Source organism: Cyprinus carpio, chromosome A13, assembly GCF_018340385.1.
Source record: "Cyprinus carpio isolate SPL01 chromosome A13, ASM1834038v1, whole genome shotgun sequence".
NCBI classification, from domain to species: Eukaryota; Metazoa; Chordata; class Actinopteri; order Cypriniformes; family Cyprinidae; genus Cyprinus; species Cyprinus carpio.
In genome coordinates this window covers 9,765,582-9,785,110 of record NC_056584.1, presented here as the reverse complement: position 1 = coordinate 9,785,110, position 19,529 = coordinate 9,765,582, and the positions used below count along the sequence as shown (strand labels likewise).

At 35.8% G+C, this 19,529-nt stretch overlaps 1 protein-coding gene across 1 annotated transcript; it reads left to right on the top strand.

Annotated features, from left to right (window-relative positions):
• Nucleotides 1–15,151: 15,151 nt before the first annotated feature.
• Nucleotides 15,152–16,467, top strand: LOC109079454 (homeobox protein not2-like). Its single transcript, XM_019094604.2, has 3 exons — nucleotides 15,152–15,640; nucleotides 15,751–15,938; nucleotides 16,054–16,467. The coding sequence occupies exons 1-3, from the start codon at nucleotides 15,295–15,297 to the stop codon at nucleotides 16,246–16,248; spliced, it is 729 nt and encodes a 242-aa protein (XP_018950149.1). The 5' UTR covers nucleotides 15,152–15,294; the 3' UTR covers nucleotides 16,249–16,467.
• Nucleotides 16,468–19,529: the final 3,062 nt, after the last annotated feature.

Here is a 19,529-nt window from a genome sequence, read left to right as displayed (position 1 = left end):
CCTGGATAAAGAGTAAAGTGGGAACTCATTTAGAAAGGAAGATAGTATACTCTATCCATGATCCACTTAAATTGTAGAACAGAAACAACTAGAAAATGTATATAGAATGAAGTACATAATCATTTTAAAACCCCTGAAATGTCAGCTTTTGTCCGTGTGTAGGTGAATGTTCACTTCCATGTGATGTGACAGGTGGTCTGGCCTAAATGCTTCGCATTTGAGACTACTGCCTCAGTGAATGACTGAGTGTGAATGTAAGCATTTGCATAGCTCTAATGTGTTAAACCTACCTCAATACCACCCTGAGCCATCAGGAACAACCCCAAATCCCAAATGGTGCAAAGGGTCTTGCATTAACACGTGCATTGAGGCAAGAACTGAATGCACTCACCTGCTTCTCACACACCTCACTTACTAAAGAAATACATGTGTGGTAATTAAATGATCTTTGGTAGAGATCTCAAAGTCAAACAGCTGTTAAATACATTTAATGAGACGCAGCTGCTGAATTAAAATGAAAAGAGGCTGTTTGTGATCCAAATTATTAAAATAATTTATATTATAGTTTAAATTTATATTAAATGCAACAACTGAGTGCTTTTTTAACCAAACTTATGTAGGACTTTAGTACATCTTAATACATAATTCAGATTTACTTATATTTTCTTTGAAATTTCAGAGAAAATAGAAGTGAATATGAAGCATTAATGGCAAAGGAAAATATTTAATGTAATTTAAATCTGAATTTTATGTATTTAAATATATTTATATTTTAACATTTGTAATTGTGAAGTTGCAATTTAGTACATTTAAAATATCTTAAATTTAATACTGAATAAAAAATTACAATAAATTACTTTAAATGTGCTTTACTCAACTCCTCAAAATTAGTGTTTACTCTTTAAAGCATGACAAATGATTATTAAACATAATGATTAAAAATCCACTTTTGACAGCAACATACGTCAAAGTTGCCTGGCAGCAGTGCTCAAAAATCAGCCTATGAGAAGCATTTTACTTCATTAAAATTATATTAATGCACATCCAATACAAGTTAACACATTTCTGTATTCGGTATTATTTAAAACACAGATACATTTCTCAGTCTTGTCTATTGTGACATTCTGACATACATTTTTTCTGCACACAGTGAAGTGACCACTGCTGACTACTGCTTTCAGGTCAGCATGAAAGAGAGGCACTGAGGCAGAGAGAGGGGGAGAATGAGACGGGCAAGAACATCTGCCTCCTGAGTCTTCTGGGAACAGATGGGCCTGCAGGGAGAAAATAACTCAGCCTTAGGCCAGTTTTCTGGAGGGAATACGAAAAAAGCAGAGACAAAAGAGAGAAGGGGGAGGAGAGTGTCGAGAAAAAAAAGGAGAGTAGGGGGTTTGTTGAGAGGGAGGCGTAGAGGCCAACGGGTTCCAACAGACCTGAGACGGAAAGGAGACGACAAGGCTAGAAAGGGGAAGAGAGAGGTGAAACAGACAGGCCTATACAGCTGATCAAAGACAGTGACAGCTGGACATTAACACACAGGACGGAGCAAAAGAATGTGAGAAGGGTTCAAAGGTGACACTGCTGATCAACATGAAATGTTTACGACAATATTAAAAGGATCTGCTATTGATCTAATAACATATCTTACAGTTTCCACAGAAGCAAACATGGTCAGATTCACACATATCAAAGTTCAAAATTATCCACATCATTTTTCAAAATCAGTGTTGAATGTTTTTAAACTTTAAAATGCAGAAATGTTGAACATTCCCCATTATCAAAATTAGCAGTTAAAAACAGCACAAATTATAACAGCTTTCTCTGAATGGCTAAACAGCATTATGGGAAACGGTTTTATTAATTAAAGACTTAAATACTTCCTCATCAAACCCCCAGTCAGCCTGTGACTCTGCTTTCAGCCTCTTTGTAAAGACACACAGAGCTCTTCAGTGGGGGTCCCGTGACGCATATTGATGGTCTATAAACACTGATTGTCTTCATTTAAAATGCATTCAGTGGTAGCCGTTCTGCAGTAAAATGGGTATTTGCAAATGCTCGGCACAGCCCAGTCGAAAGCAACCTGTAATTGTGTGTGAAGTGGACCATCAGCGGTGTTAATACAGCTCTGTGTTTGCACAGGATTGTTTAATGCACCGATTTGCACATGCATCTGTGGATTGTTCTGAGCTCAGCATCTTTTATCCAGTCATTAATAATCCATATCCCACCCGCTGATCAATATTTCATTATGCTTGTCATTTAATGCTGGACTTTAACGGCACTGAACAGTTACTGGACATAATGAATATGTTTTCAGTTGTTCATTAGTCATGAATTGAATAATGCTACTACTATTAAAGAGTATATAATATTAAAATATGGTATGTCCATTGTATGTATAATACATAATAATATTTAACAAGTTCACATTTTCTATTAAATGCATAAAAATGAACAGAACTGAAAATGAACAGCTGTTTACATACCCTAGCAGTGAATGACATGATTAAATGAACAGGCTCCTCCTGAACTTCAGTGTTCATAACTAAGATTACAAATTGTTTTGGTTAATTAAAATAAAGCTGAAATCAAATAAAATCTAAATCTTAGATGAAACACTTAAAATTTGCATGTTGCTGAAAATCTAAAAATAAAAGCTAATTTAAAATATTAATAAATACTAATATTGATACATTTTACAGTAAAAATGCTGCAGTTGTAAAGTGTAAAGTTGTAAAGCAAATTCAATTTAAGATCTACACTCTTCTAAGGGTTCTGAAGAGAATAAACCAATTGAATCAAATAAATGTCCAGAGATTTGTTTTTAGGCAAGTGCAGTCTTTAAAGGAGTAGTTCACGTCCAGAATGAAAATTCTGTCATCATTTACTCACTTCCTCCACTTGTTCCGAACAAGTTGATGGGCAGCATTGTCTTCCATAGTATTTTTGTTTTCCTACTATGGAAGTCAGAAATATCCACCAACTTTTTCTACACAAAAAATAAAAAAAATATCTTCTTATGTGTTCAGCAGAAGAAAGAAACTCAATCAGATTTGGAACAAGTGCAGGGGGAGTAAATGATGACAGAATTTTCATTCTGAAAGTGAACTACTCCTTTAAACCACCCAGGACGCGAAAAGGAGTGGCAGTTTCGTGGTAAAAGTTTCAGTAAACATCCTTGAACTTAAATTATATTTCAATGAACTTTCAGTTATCTAGTTTATAGCATAAATGACAGTATAAGCTTTCATAATTATCTACCATAAAGGTTCTTATCACTTTGGCTGCTGTTTCTGAAGTGAACTTTGTCACTTTGAATAAAAATGCACTGTATCTCCGATATCTTAACCGAGGCACTCATCTCAGGAGAAAAATCTTGATAAGTCTCTTGATAACTCAATCACGACAAGAGAAAACCTCTGAACATGTTGAATAGATTTAGCTCTGTCAGCCTGTTTTGCCCCAGCAGCACTCAGAAATCTGTGAGCCGTGTCAAACAAACATATAATTGCTAGAAGGTGCAATTGTTTGTTTGTTTTAGATAAGTGACAGCAGGCTGAATACTGAATTCATCTAAATTTGATGTTGTCAGGTATGTTTTGGGGATAACAGAAAGATGAAAAATGAACATACTCCAGTGTTTGAACATGCACAAACACAACAAGCGGTTGTCATACTGATCATCTGGTCTTATCTATCAAAGTTTATTTTCATTGTGGGATATAGGGGAGGTGAAGCAGAGATGGTCTGACATGATATGCAATGTCTCTGATATCAGGAGAGATGTCTGTTAAGTCTTCTTCTTTTGATTTTTGTCTGTTAGCAGTATGTATATAGGCTGTTTGTGTGTTTGTGTGTGTGTGTGTGTGTGTGTGTGTGTGTGTGTGTGTGTGTGTGTGTGTGTGTGTATGTATATGTGTTTAACAGGTAATACGTTTGGAAAGATCTCTGTGATCTCCATAGACTTGTTTTTAAAAGCTGAATGTTAGTGTTGCATTTTTAGAATGCAGTTTTATATGTGAGACACTCGGATGGACAAGTTCAACACATGCGCAGTACCTTGCAGTGGATTAGCCGGGTGCCAATATGTAAGTGTTGTACTGAGTTCTGACTCCCGCCAGATGGTAGTTTTAGGATTAGGTGTTGGGAAGGGGTTAGGATTAGAGGTGGGGTTAGAATTAGGCAGGTAGCGGGTTCAAGGAGTGGGGTAAGAATTTGGCAGGAAGTCAAAATTCGGCACAAGACCTTTTGACCTGTAAATCACAGATTTGCTGCTTCACAGAATGCAGACAAGTAAAGTAATTCCAGAGAAACGTGTTCGCTGTCCTGTGAAGAACTATAAACAGAAATACAGAGCATCTCCATGAGCACAGTGCTGGTAAGCCTTCACTGGGTACCTGGTTTCACGTGCACCATCGTTATAGAGGTTATGGGTGAGCGTATACTTTAGCTTAGATTTGTATTTGGGGGGGGGGGTTAGCGCAAGTTACCCTCAGGGGTCCTTGTAAAGCTGGAAGTAATGCAATGCCTGCAAGGTGGGAGGGTGGGAAGCAGGGGGCGCTCTAGATCATGACCAACATTTTTATTATTACTCTTTTTCCAAAAACAGACTCGAATACACTCTACACTTCACACCATACAAGTCACATACAACCAAGTACCATGATATTGTTTGGGACATGAACCAGAGTACCATTTAAATATCATGATACATGAGTTACAGTATCATGCTGTCAGCCATTTTTCTCAAAGTGTAAATGAAGATGAGGGGCTGTAATACTAAAGTTGTCCACAAGATGGAGCCACAGGATAAAATCAGATTGAATGGCTGCGTTTTTGTCTCTTTTGGAACTATTGTGTATATTCTGTAAGCTGTTTCACCAAACTTATTAACTTTTATAATAAAATACTGACTTACTGTAATATTTCGAAAAACACATGGCAGTTGTATCACCTCAATTGTCGTCATTTTGAACAAATAAAACAAATGATACATGTGAAAGTTCTAGTGATTATCTCTGATTAAACTTAAAAGAAACAACAGGTACCAGTTTTGGGACATGTTTTGTCCCATGTCTCAAGATCCAATGAGCTACAACTTGCTCATTCATCAGTTTCTTTTTTATTAGTCACACTGGTACAGATTTTATAGGATTAATAGGTTTTTGTAGGATAAGATTCTTGCACTAACAATCCAGCCAGTGAAATTAAGATTATTTGCACTAATTAAACAGCAAGTTAGAATAAGATCTCTAGACATGGAATCTAAACATAACTCCACCCATTAGGTCCACAAAGGTGGGGCTGGAATAGGTCATGCTCCATTACTTCCAGTGAAGGGAAGCTGGATGTCCTTGGTTCTGCAGTGAGCACTGTTTGCTAATACTGGAATTTTTATGTCTTTTTATATGATGATTTTTTTTTTTTTTTTTGCAATTTTACAACTAGGCCTACTTGACCACCATAACCCTACATGTGATTAAAATGTAGGACCATATTAAACAATTACTATCTAATATATCTGAATAAAAGGTAGAATCTTAAAATATTTAAAAGATTCAGAACTATTCGTTTTCAAAATAGCCAAAACCTACCCAAAACCTGAAAGGTTATCACAAAATCACAAGTAAGTAAATGTGCATGTGTGTGTGGATATGACATTTACACAGTAAATTAGGCAAACAGGCAAATTACAGTGAACTATAATGACACCTGGTGTTTGTTAAATATATTGCGGCTATTGTCAACAGGTTTGCTGAGGATGCCACCTATAGGGCCTTCTGACAGTCATAGTTTTTTCTTTGCTGTGATTCGACAGCAACAGCGATTCTAATGTTTCAAGGTGATCAAATAAATTACGACTCTAATTCAAACTGTGTCTGTGTTTATTTTATTATCATATAGATCTACTCAAATGTTGTCCTTAGTCGAACTTATTTTAACTTGAGAGCTGCGTTTTTGTAGGCTACAGGCCTTCCCGTATTGCAGCTAGAGACAATAAAAGCTTGAAAGAGCATTTATGTATTTATAATGCTGCAATAAGACGCATGCCAATGTGACGTCACTGAGATTGGCTATTGATATGGAGCATCTCTTCACGAGCGCATGGTTACACTGGGTAGCTGGTTTCACGTGCACACTCTGGGTTACAATAGGAACTTGTTCTTTAGTTTAAATTAGTACTTGGGGGGTTAAGCCCCAAGGGGACCTCGTGAAGCTGGAATAGTGCAGCGCCTGTAATGTGGGAAGCAGGGGGCGCTCTAGATCGTAACAACTTCTATAATTATTATCAATATTTAATCATATAAAATAGACTCGCAAACACTCTTTACCCTTCACGTTATTCATGTCACGAACAACCAAGTGCCTTGGTAAACCAGAGTACCATGTAAATATATATATATATATATATATATATATATATACATAATTTACTTTAATAGAAGACACAAGTAGTTAATTGATTTCAACATCATTTTTGAATAATGTCAGTATTGCTGACTTAGGAGTTTATGAACAAAGATGCAGGGGTATCACTGTCAGATATTAATTAATTAATATGGTCTTTTAGTTATAAGTTTAACCTTCAGTAATAAAGTCATCTGTGCCTAATCTAATAAAAAGTGTTCTTTATTTTCCTTGTTGTAATTTGACACTTTTGTTTTAAGGCTGGTCAAAATTCAAACAGAGCAACAGAAACTTATCTAGAAGCATAACAAAGTGCACTAAATGGTACAAACCAGTGTTTATGATTGTGATAATAATTTTAAATAATAAAAAATACCAGTTTAATTTAAAAATTGAATTCAAATGAGGTTTGGGACAGCAAAAAAATATATATTATAAAATTTACTAGATAACATCTTATTCCAGTCCATGAATTTGACTGTCAGTCTGCGTTTTAGTGGTGGGGATTTTTTTTTTTTTAGTGACTCTTTCCGAAGGTTTCGTAATTATGCCAATAGGACTAAGTGACTGTCTTTATGAATTCATTTTTTGAATCCTTTATTCAACAGGTTTGTTCAAAAACAGATTTTTTTCAGAAATGAAACAAGGGACTGTTTTAATGAGTTAGTCATTGAATGATTTACATGAACGATTATTTGTTATTCATTCAGTTCATTATGTGTTAACTTCTCGTTGATTGATCTGTTGCAATGTGCACTACACTGCATTCAGATATCAAACAGAATGAGGACTGCTGTCACTGTTATCCCACTATGTTGAATTTGTTTGTGGACATATGTATTAAGGATCTTTTGTATAAAAATGTCCAGGTATTTCAATGTTCAACCAATGCCAAACAGCCTTTCAATATTTGCTAGTGAATTGCCAATGTATAAAACCATGAATGTGAATTATTTAGATACAAATTAGCCTTATTAAATAAAGCATTTTACCAAAATTGCAGTTGTGAAGTACAAAGTGTCAGATGTTTCAGGACAAGGCTGGGCGAGAACAGTTTCACTAAACCGACAAACAGAAATCAAAGTAAACAATAAAGGATATTACACCCAATCATGTGATCATGGAAGCCACCTAAGCATCAGAAAGCTGAGAAAACTGAAGGGAGCATAAATTTCCCTGCAATTTTGATTGTTGGAAAGTTCAGTTCAGTCATGAATTACTCATCAATTGCATCTGCCTAGGTTAAATAAAGGATCTAGATTTTTTTTTTTTTTTACATTTTTTTAAGATGTTGTCTTTTCCAAAAAAAATAAAAATAAATAAATAAATAAAATAAAAATAAAAATAAATACATTAATTAAATTAATATATTTAAATAAATCAAGGTAGGATACTACTTACAATACTGTTTAAAAGTTTAGAGATTGTTTGTTTTTTAAACAGCAAGCACTGTGACAAAAAGAAAAAGAAAAATGGTAAACACTTTTATCAAGCCACATGAAATAATATATTATATTTTGAAAAAATCTAATTTAATTGTAAGTTCTACATATGTTCTAGGGCGACTTAAATAGAAAGCGACATATGTTACCCCACTCTTCACTGCTAAATAAAGTAATCATAAGCACCACTTGAGGGCAGTATAAAGGCATGGGTTTTTGTAGTTTATAAGAAAACAACCACAATGATCTCTGATGAGCAGTACAATGTACAATGTGCTGTAACACACTGCATCCGAAAACTGAAAAATGCTGCCTTCGGAGGACGCATTCCAAGGTAGGAAGGCATTAAGGCACGTCCGAATTCAATGTTAATTTCAGTTCCTGTCTCCCGAGATGCCTTCATCTGGCCGATTTTTGAAGGCAGCACTACTTCCCCAGACCGCATGTGTGTCATTGTGTGGGTGATCTCCATGGTTACAGGCCTTTGATCTTGTCCTCTTATGAGGGACACTAGCAAAAAACAGCGTTCACATAATGGCTTTGTTCTCTGTAGAAGGTTCCATTGCATCAAATACAGGTTAGCTTCAAGTACAGACTAAGCGAGACTGATTTAATCTGTGTAGGGAAACAGCTTTGTGTGGATGTGTGTTTGTTAGCAACCAGACTATGAGATGTGTATAGACTGCCAGAGATTTTACAAGGATGAGCAATCATTTCTATGACAGCTACTTGAAAAATGAGTGAAGGTAATTTTCAGTATCAAAAAACTGACTGCACTTAGCTATAATATTTGTATATTAAGTTTATAGGATAAATAAAGGTACTGTAAGATGACAGTTAATTATTTTTAAATATTGTTCTCTTTTCAAAGATTAAAAGAAAAAAGAAAAAAAATGAATAAACAAGTTATGTCAAAAAATTTATTATTAGGTTACCACTTAAAATTAATTAAAATTAGGTTACTATTATTTAAAAGTTAATGCTAATTTCTGAAAATAAATAGCACAACTGTTCTGAACAGCAAGTCAGCATATTAGAATCTTTTAGAAAAAAATTTATTTCAAATAAATGCTAATTTTCTGTTCGTTAAAGAAAATAAATAGCACAACTGTTCTGAACACCATAATAAATGTTTTTTGAACAGCAAGTCAGCATATTAGAATGATTTCTGAGGTAAAGGTGCTGAAAATTTAGCTTTGCTTCCCAAAAATTAATTATATTTTAAATATATTAAGATGTAAAACAGTTATTTTATATTGTAATAATATCACACAATATTAATGATTAACTGTATTTGTATGTTGTACAAATATATGCTACCTTGGTGAGGATAAGACTAAAAAACTTTTGAACAGTGATGTACATAAGAAACATGATGAACGTATTGTTAAAAAAAAAAAAAAAAAAAAAAGTTTTTCCTCTTCCTATTAGGTAAACTGAATATATGTGCTTCATATAACATCTAAATTAATTCGGTTTTCTTCAAGTTAATAGTTAAATTAACTCAAAATAGATCCCTGAGATTACATCTACTTAGTGGCTAGGTCTTCACTTAAGGTTTCGCCCTAAAAACTAAATTATTTGTGGTGCTTTGTAAAATAGGCAATAAACTGTCCATTGTTATTATTGCATGAGGTTGAGACATGTAGCTTTGCTCTTGCTTGCATTGTGTGCAGTAAGAGTGCAGTCTGTCTCTTTAAAATAGGGTTGTCTAAATCTCTATAGTAGGTTGTTTACAAAATACATCCATGACTTTCCTTAGTCCAGGGTTGAACACAGTAGTTAGGTATTCTGACACTATTTACTCTCTTTTCTCTCACTCTCTGTGACAGGAAGTGTAAACACTAATCAAGTGTCAAAGTCCAACCCACCAATTCTCACCTCCATTAAAAAGTGTCACCTTGCATAACTTTCCTAAATAACCCCCTAAAATGCCCCATACAATTCCACTACCCCCTCTAAAATACCACCATAAACTCTCCCCTTCTACTAAGGACCACCTGTGTGGGACTCGGCAGCAGGCTATCGATAGATCACACATTCCATTATTGATTTATTGAGATTACACCAAACATCACATTCTGTCGCCACTATGTTCACCTCAAGTGAAAATTTCACACCGCCTTGCACCACTGTGTAAAAAGACATGTAGCCGAGTGTGACAGAGGCTGTGACATATGACAACATTAACTCTTGTATTGAAGGCTGCAATGGCCATAAACCAACAGACATTACCAGAACAGACTAGCATAGGAAGAAATTATTTTGGTAAAAAAAATTACATTAGAATATCAGAAAATATGAAATAACAGATTTGTATTAAAAAATAGAAATAAATATATAAAAACAAAATTAAACATATCTATAGTAAAAAAATATTTGTATCTATTATATTATATTTATTATATTATGTTACTAAGCGTAAGTCATTTTTGTGGTTAATTGTGAATAGATGATGAGACGATGAGAATGTTTCTCTGCATATGCACAAACAATTTAATTGATCACTAGATTTGTAATGGAACAATTCGCAATTTCATTTCAATGTCAGTGAATTGATCAAAAGTGGCAGCAAGGTCTATTATAATGTTACAGATTTCAATTTCAAATAAATGCTGTTCTTTTAAACTTTCGGTTCATCAAAAAAACCTGAAATTTATGTGTCAGTTCTGACAAAAAAAACTTTTTTGAATATTGATAGTAATAAGAAATGGTTCTTGAGCAGCAAATCATTACATTAGAATGACTTCTGAAGGATCGTGTGACACTGAAGACTGAAGTAATGATGCGGAAAATAATGCTTTCTATGAAATAATCACTATATTGGTCTCATATTAGTGTAATAAATCTGTAACAATTAATATAAACTGAAATATAAGTGGTCTGCTAAATTAAATATTTAAATGCAATAAATTACTACTGAAATATTTTATATAAATATTCCTCAGAACAATTAATAATTATTAAAATGCACAATAAAAGTAGTGTAAAAAATAAAAGAAGAACATATATTTTCTACACATGATTGAATTTTTCCTGGCAAAATGGTTCAAGATTTAGACCCAAGGATCTGATTTTGGTTTCTAAGCAATCATTTTACCAAAGAAGCAATCAAGTCATCTCATTAGTCCTCAGTTCCATCCATGTTCTATTGTTGCTCCTGATGAGCAGACGAGAATGAGACAAAGGGCTGGAAGGATGATGGGACATTAGTTGCATGGCTTAAACGATTGTGACAACGGCCCAGTGTTTTTTATACTCTACAGCCCTACAGAGAGAAATCAAGCATTTGAATTGGCAATTGGTGCTGTTGAAAATGCTGGACCATCAAGTCAAGGTGGGGTCAAATGGTGTCAGACAAGCTGAATACACATGCAAAATATCACTCTCTCCAGGGACAAGAATTTTACTAACTGCCCTGTGTCATACTAACCTTTCTGCTATTTTCATACTACAAAAATGATATGGGAAATATCAAATGTGCTTTAATCTCAGATCTCATGTCTCACTCTTACTACATCTTGTTAACATTATATCAAGATGTTGTAGAGAATGACGATAGACCATCATCATGACTATGGTGTGACACACAACCATCATGACTTTGGCGCTTGGTTGATACTGCTTGTGTAAAATCAAAATAATATATATTGTCCAAAATTATAAATCTCTTGAAAAGTGATTGAAAAATGAATGAGGAAAGATGCAATCAGGGGAGCAAGTGGAAGAAAATGCAATCAAAAATGACAGCATCAAGAAAGTAAGTAAGTCCACTTTCCATGTAGGCCAACAAAAATTAATCACTGGTATAGACATTATTTACTGGTGTAACCGAATGTATTTGGTTGATTCAGAGTTAAATCATATTTTTGAATATTTAAATAAAAAAAGATGACGTCATGTGACTGGAAAAAAAATGATTGAATAAAATACATTTTGGATGAAGCATATTTTAACTTTTTTTTTTCAGTGTACATCATGACCCAGCTGAATGTGTATTGACGCTAGACGTAGGTTATGTGGTCATCCAGTCAAACTGCTCGAAACAGTAAATGTGAAATAGATCGACCAATTTGCCTTGTTTCTCCTTGATGACCCTGATGGTCCTACCAGAGTGAATAGAATCAGGATGGTCCATTCTGCAGTATTATGCCACTTCTGCATGTGTACAGAAGTCATCTTGATGCCTATTGACTGAGGTGAGATAATCAGGTGAGATAATTGGTCAGTTTTCACCTCTGAGGTAATAATCTTAATGTCACTTGCTAAATAAAACACTAAGCATTATATCCCAACAACAAAACACATAGCACTTTTTAGTAAAACAGAGATGTCTTTAACAGTAAACTGAAACTGTAACATGTTGAACTCATAATGCAGTCCCTAAGCAGATGCACAACCTTGTAATATTTTAAAACTCAAAAGAAAGGGGAGAAATTAAAAGAATAATATTTCTCTATAAGCTAAGAAGTTTCACTTTAACCTACATGCATTCAAAATCCAGAATCGACTCATTTAAATCCAGACTCATTTAAGATAAATCAAAATAATAAAACAGAAGAAAACTAAGATTCAAATACTGTAGAGCAGTCTTATTCTGCACATCAATGTTTTTATGTCAGAAAATAGTTTTAATCGAAGGTTCGATGTGACAGCTTTGGGTGGTGAACTGAGTTTCAGTTTTACAGAAAAAAGATGTTGTTGAAGGAGGGGCAGCCTGTACTTCACTATGAATATGAAAAGGACCACCAACACAAAAAAAGCCCATCCGTGTATTCTCTGTCTGGCTCCAATACACAAACCAGCACTCATCCTTAATTTTGGTTGACGTCAGAGCCTAGCAACACATTCTGTCCTTGAAATCTAAATCTAAATAAATCATAAATGATACATTATAAAACCATGTTCCTCACAATTAACAGAGGAACAAGCAGATCACAAGAAAATTCATGAGGTCCTATAAATTCATATGAATTAGCCAAAACATTGCAATTAGATTGTGTTGGGAAGTTTGATTCTGAGTGGTTCAGCAGAGCTGTATGAAGTGATAAATCACAATAAAACATGAGCTGCATGGTGATGTGTTGTCTTTGAAGATCTGATGAGAAATACAATAATGAATGCATCTCCAGCACAGTGAAGCAAGGAGGAAGATGTATCATGACGTGGGGAGCATTTTCAGCTGCTGGTGAGCAGCTTCACTGTGAAAAGCCAATATATATATATATATATATATATATATATATAGATATATATATATATATATATATATATAATAAGTTCACAGACAAGGTATTTGTTAAAACAAAAAAATGGAGATCCAAAAAGGTATCTCCATTTCTTTCTTTTGAATGATAAAAACAAAGCCCCGTATAATAATGGGCAAACGAAACACTGCTGTCCAGATGTGCTTGCTGAAGATTCAGACGTGAGGACTAAACGGTAATATGTAAACACCGCCTCGCGCAGCGTGATGCATTTCTTTCAAGCCCGTTCGGAGACACATGTCAACAAACAAGGAAAACTTGGTCTAAGTGGTCAGAAGCCGAGTTTGCACGGGCGCAGAGGCGCGCTGTTTGCGCTGTTCATTAGGCGCGTTGGTGTCAGGTGCGCTGCTGTAATTAGAAAACGCGCAGGTCAAAGGAAGAACTGTTTAACTGTGTTTTAGCAAGTCCTCTGCACTGGACTTGTCTTTTAGCAATGAGCACGTAGAGTTTGCAGAGCTGACTATAATCCTCCCTTGAAAGAGCGCGTCTTTGTTCTAAAGCAGTATTAGAAAGCAAATCACTTCCTTTAGTGAAGCCGCTGCTTTTCATCTGTGGCGTTTCATGTCCTAATTGAGAGCCCTCTTTACATATAGTGATTTCCTGAATTATGCTCCAGGCACACAAAAATTTGACCATGCTTTATTTTCACTCTAAATGCCAGCATAAGTGATAATGAATTAAAAAATGTTAAGTGACAATTTTAGGTAAGTTTATGCTATTTCTCGTGGCTAAACAGCAGCTAATTATAATTCTGAAAAGTCGCAGATAATAATCAGATAATTATAAATGGATTAATGTTAGAAAAACTTCAAATAAATTAGTTAATGCAAGAGTCAAGTGATTTTTATATTGACATATATATAAGATAAAAAAAAAAAATCAGTATAGTCTAAAAGCAACAGTGTGTGCTGCTTATGAAATTCAGTGAAGAGGTCACGTATCACTATCTAATTCAGTGGACTTCTGCAGCGGAAATTTGCAATAGATTAGCTGCTCATCGGAGTTACTCGCCCGAAAAATCAGCAGGCTTCTCACTCAGAGTGAGAAAACTGAAGCCCAGGTGAGGCAAATCCCCTCTCCAATTTTCGGGCAACACCAAAACTGACAAAAAGACAATTGGCACAATGTGCAATACACGCCAGCGCCTGACTGAGGGAGGAGAACTGATCAATGTGTTTACATGAAGCACAGGAGAAGAGATCGCCTATCCCTACTTTCATTTGACACCCCGAGACTGAAACTGGAAGTCAATTCTGACATTATCCACAACACATAAGTGTGAGGCTACCGTGGTCTGCGTGGTCAACATCTTTTCATCATTATGCCATAACAACATCTTAGTTTCAATCTAATTAACTTATCACAATCATTTCTGTCAGATTTAATGAGTTTCAACTCGTCTCGTTTTCTTAATCAGTAAATAACTTCAAAGTATTCCTAGCCTACACTGAATTTTCCAGATTGGCACAATTTTTCAGGCAATAATTAGCCTCAACTAATGTCTGAAATTTGTTACAGCGTGAGGCCTAAATTATGCATTGTTCACTAACCACGATTCAAAGATTATGAGAATCTGGAGTCTTAAAGACTGGCAACGGACTTTCATAGTGATGTACGCGTCGTCTGGGGGGTTCTCCCCTTTTCTTCGACCTCTGAATGTGAGGGTATTTGTTCCGCTGTGTGTCGCATTCGGCGGTACCCTTTGAATACATCGAAATAAGATGATTTGGGTAACATCAATGCACTCTCACAGGACAAATAAGATGATTTGGGTAACATCAATGCACTTTCACGTGACGTTTCTGTGGCGCACAGCCATGCAGGAATTTGTTGTAAATCTGGACCTCCTGGCTCTCGGCTCTTGACCCCCTCTCTGTGTTTCTGTGCTACCTCCGGGGGCATGTAGTGCAGAGGGCCATTAGGATATTTGACAATCTCAGCTTGTTACAACTCCATCAGTTAATTGGATCCCTTGTAGAGCCGCTCGTTTGACTCATCTGCCACTTAAAAGGACAAAGGCGCGCTGGGGGTCGTTCACACCTTGCGCCCCTGAGCAGGTATAAAAGAGCCGCTGGCTCTCCAAGCTTCATTCCACTGTGCTCTTCACAAAGTCGAAAACATCTCTACTGCGGATAACTTTTGCAGCTTTTGGACTTTTACCTACCCAAACAGAAGACATGCAGATGCCTGGAAGACCTTATGCACACTTTGGACATTCAGTGCGTCCTTTCCATCCGGACTATGCCACTTCATCAAAACCGAGCACAGGGAAATCCTTCACAATCGACGCTCTGCTTGCGAGGCCTGACCATACGGAGAGAGATAGAACAAGTGTGTATCGGAACATAACCAATCGAGGGCCAGTCTCGATTTCCGCTGTCCCATTTGCGGCACAAGTGTACTCGCAAATGCCACATTTTGCGCACAACCAGAGTATCATGCAGACGCAGACTGGGTATCCAGTTTTCTGCTACCCGCCTTACAACTACCAGACAACATGTCGTGGAGCTATATATGCACAAGGTATGAATGTTTGACAAATGTACTGTTAGAGATCTATTTTTAAAGATATTTACTGATATAAAAGAACAATGTTATAATGCCCTAACCAATGCAACATCTCTCACGCACAGATGCCGTACTGGCTAAAGCAGCAGTCCACTCTCACTATAAACACAAAGCTGGAAAATCAAAGCGAATGCGCACAAGTTTTACCAATGAGCAACTGTCCAGACTGGAGAAGGAGTTCGCACGGCAGCAGTATATGGTGGGATCAGAGCGCTTCCTCCTGGCATCTGCTCTCCAGCTCACTGAAGCACAGGTAAATAAACATCCGTAATAAAATAAAATTATGAATGCATTTATGTTACAATGTAGCATAAACATCGAGTCCACACAGATCAGACACTAAACTTTCTTTTTTCTTGCATCTCCAGGTTAAAGTTTGGTTCCAGAACAGACGCATCAAGTGGCGAAAGCAGAGTCTTGAGCAACAACAAGCCAAACTAGCCAAACTGGGACTCGCCGTGCCGCCAAAGAGTCCCGGGTCTCAGGGCAGAGAGGATGAGGAGAGAGATTTCACAGAAGAGTCTGATGTGGACATTGACATCGACGATTCACTTCAAGACTGAGAAAATCACATTCGCTGTTATTTTTATACAGTGTTTTTGTACATATCTGGTTTTCTCTAGATGACACAGTCTTCTCTGTTTTTACAAATATTTAATTAATAGATATATATTTAACGTGTTTCTCTTACACACATTGCTCTTATAAGGGTATCTTTGTTTTCGTTAAAACGTTTCTATATGGATGAAATAAAAGGAAATATATTTTTAAAACTAAATTCATGTTCTTTGTTGTGAAATTGTAATTTAAACATTTAGAGTGTCCAAAAAAAGACTGTATCTCGAATGCGAAAAACATTTAAATACATAAGTATTTTACTAAAAATAACTGGTTACATTAAAGTATATTATGTATATAAAATGCAATATAAAGTAGCCTAAATACAATCTAGTAATCAAACAGAGTGACTAATTGTAGAAAACTACAATGCATAATCTTCAGATTCAGTTTAAGTTAAATTTAGGTAGGCCTACATTTATTTCACATGTACTAGGAATTTATGTTGGCATACTTGCATACCAGTGCATACAAAATACTTCACTCAGCAGTAATAGTCCATTATATAAGATAGCAAGGATAGGATAGCAAGTATAAAGCAAATATCCAAATTCATACATAGTAAATAATTGCAACCACAAGCATCATTATATTGGTAGTATATATTATTTTTGCAGTTGACTTATTTAATTATAATTTCAGTCATTTTGCCACTCTTCCAAATGTGAAATCATGTTGATTTTGCAAATTTAGATTTTACAAATTAACTCTGCCAAAAAGTATACTACTTAATTTATAAGACAATGACCTTCACAAACATAATTAAATAAAAACATAGGAAATGAGCATTAATAACAAAATGAAAAAAACTACTAAAATGAAAACTCCAAGGGTCAAATCAGGAACACAGTTAGACTCATTTGGAATTGTGTCAACTTTGCTGAAGTAACAAAGTTGGATGAGAAGACAAAAAAGAGCTTATCTGAGTTCCAAGGGCAGCTGTTGGAGCCATAGTGTGTCTCTCCATTGTAGACAGAGCCTTTTAGACATGGTTGTGTCTTCTTCTTGTCTCTGCTCCGCAGCAGACTAAGACATGCTAAAGCCCGTTAGCATGGCGGCTTTGTGCAGTGGCTGGTCTAATAGCTTTGATAAGGATTGATTAGTAATCCCGCTAAGAACATACTGATTACTAGTTGACAAACTCGTCACAATGTTTCTGTTCCACTCTTTTAATCTAGTTAAGCCCTAAAGACAAGAATACAGAAATGCCAAAGGAATCTGTTCAATGGATAATGTTTAATCTTTAAAATAACACAGAAACATATGATCAAAGATAAGGGAAGTCAAGTGATTTAAACTTGAATAAAGTTTATTATTCACCTGTAGGTGAATGGAAATTAAGTCTGAAATAGAAAGACACAAAGTGCATTGTACAAAACACAGATATAATTATTATTATAAACCAAAATTAAATAATGCATACATTTCAGAATAATAACAAATATTTGCCTTACAGTAAAGAAAAAAACATTATTGAAATGTGTTTATTTATGACAGTTTACAGGAACATTTCTGTACTGCAAAACTCATTATTGGCCCATGGGTTGCATTTCACATGATTACTGGCTTTAGAGAAGAATAAAGCCTATTATGAGAGCAATGTCATAAAACCTCTTTTCCTTAATCCTAAATCATCTCCGAACAGGTAGGATGCTTCTGGAAGCTCTCTACAACATGCAGTACATAGATAAAGAAAGATAAAGAGAAAAGAGTCTGAAAGAGCAAGAAACGGATCGTGCATCAATCTTCTGCCGCCGTCCCATCTCTCTTCCTCTTTTATTTGACCGATTTCCAGGCGTGTGTGGATTTATGTGTGTTTGTTTACGTATAGACAGACTTTCTGTGATGTGATCTGGTGTAATCTCGCAGTAGGCCAAGATGTCCAACAGGGACGGGACCCTGGGAAAAGCCACAGGACAGAAACAGCAGGAAAAGGGGAGGAGAGCTCACCGTTCCAATTAGTCATCTCTCACCCCCACAAGCCACCTTCAGGGCCTCCGTGTGCCCCCCACTGCTAGTATTAGCCCAGTGTCTGACTGATTCAGAGATGCATCATCCTCTTATCTTACACCCCTTAGGTTACAGCAGCTCCCTTCATCCTCGGAACACAGATTTAAACCTTCGGATCAAAGGATGAAATCGGTTAATAATCACAAACAAACAGACTGCGATGCATGCAAGTGTCTGTATGGAAGCCTGTAATATTTCACTGATTAACAACATAGATTGTGCTTCAATATCTACATTAACTGATTTTATAGAAGACAAATTATTATTATATCAACCTTATTATATCAGGTTACACAAAGGCCAATGTTAAAGGTTATATAATGGGAATAGCCAATTTAAGTAATTTTTGCAGGTTAAAATTTTTTATGTGTACTTTTCAAACATGACAACCTACATGATTCTCAACATTTTGCCATTAAACTGCTAACGTTAACAAAGTAGCATATGATTTGAGTATTTTAGCATAGAAATAAAAAAAAACGTTCAATTTTGCATTTTATTTGCAGTGAAAGGTGCGTCCACTCCATCTAATGATCATTAAGATTAATCACCAGCGTTTGAAGTACACGCACGCTATTGTGTCTTTGTGAAAGGTTTAGTAGGCTATGTGAACAATGACTTCTAACGCGTTGACTGAAAGATGGACTGAAAGGAGCACAAGGCAAGGCCCTACTTAAAACGAGCACTTTATGCTAATACGACGCCCTGTGCAACATTTCAAGGAGGTTTATTTTCCCCTCAGGAAATTGAGCCGTCCCTGTTTTCCCAAGCTTTCATCGAAAACGACGACCATTAAAACGACACAAGTGCAATTTCAAATCAAAGACAATACAATTTATAGAATATAATCAGCACAACATTCACATTAAAAACAAAAAAAAAAAAAGAGTTACATTAAAAATAATTTAGCTGGACTGTTTATATCGGTAGCTACTTAAAGTAAGAGAAACCGTAAAAGATAGGCAAGTAATGAGTGCAGGTGGCGAAATGCTTGACTTGTCACGCAGGTGGCAGTAGCGCATATGTTTGGGACTTCTCCCAGCTCGTTCAGATCGAGTGAAAATCTGCAGCTACTTAATGAGAACAGATTAGCTAAACACACCAAGGTCATATGAGACAAAATGCGCGATTTGTTTTTTTAACTGGAGGAAGTGTGAGCCTCGAGCGAACACAGTTTGACAAGACGGATCTGTGCTTTGTTAAAATAGCGAAGCTT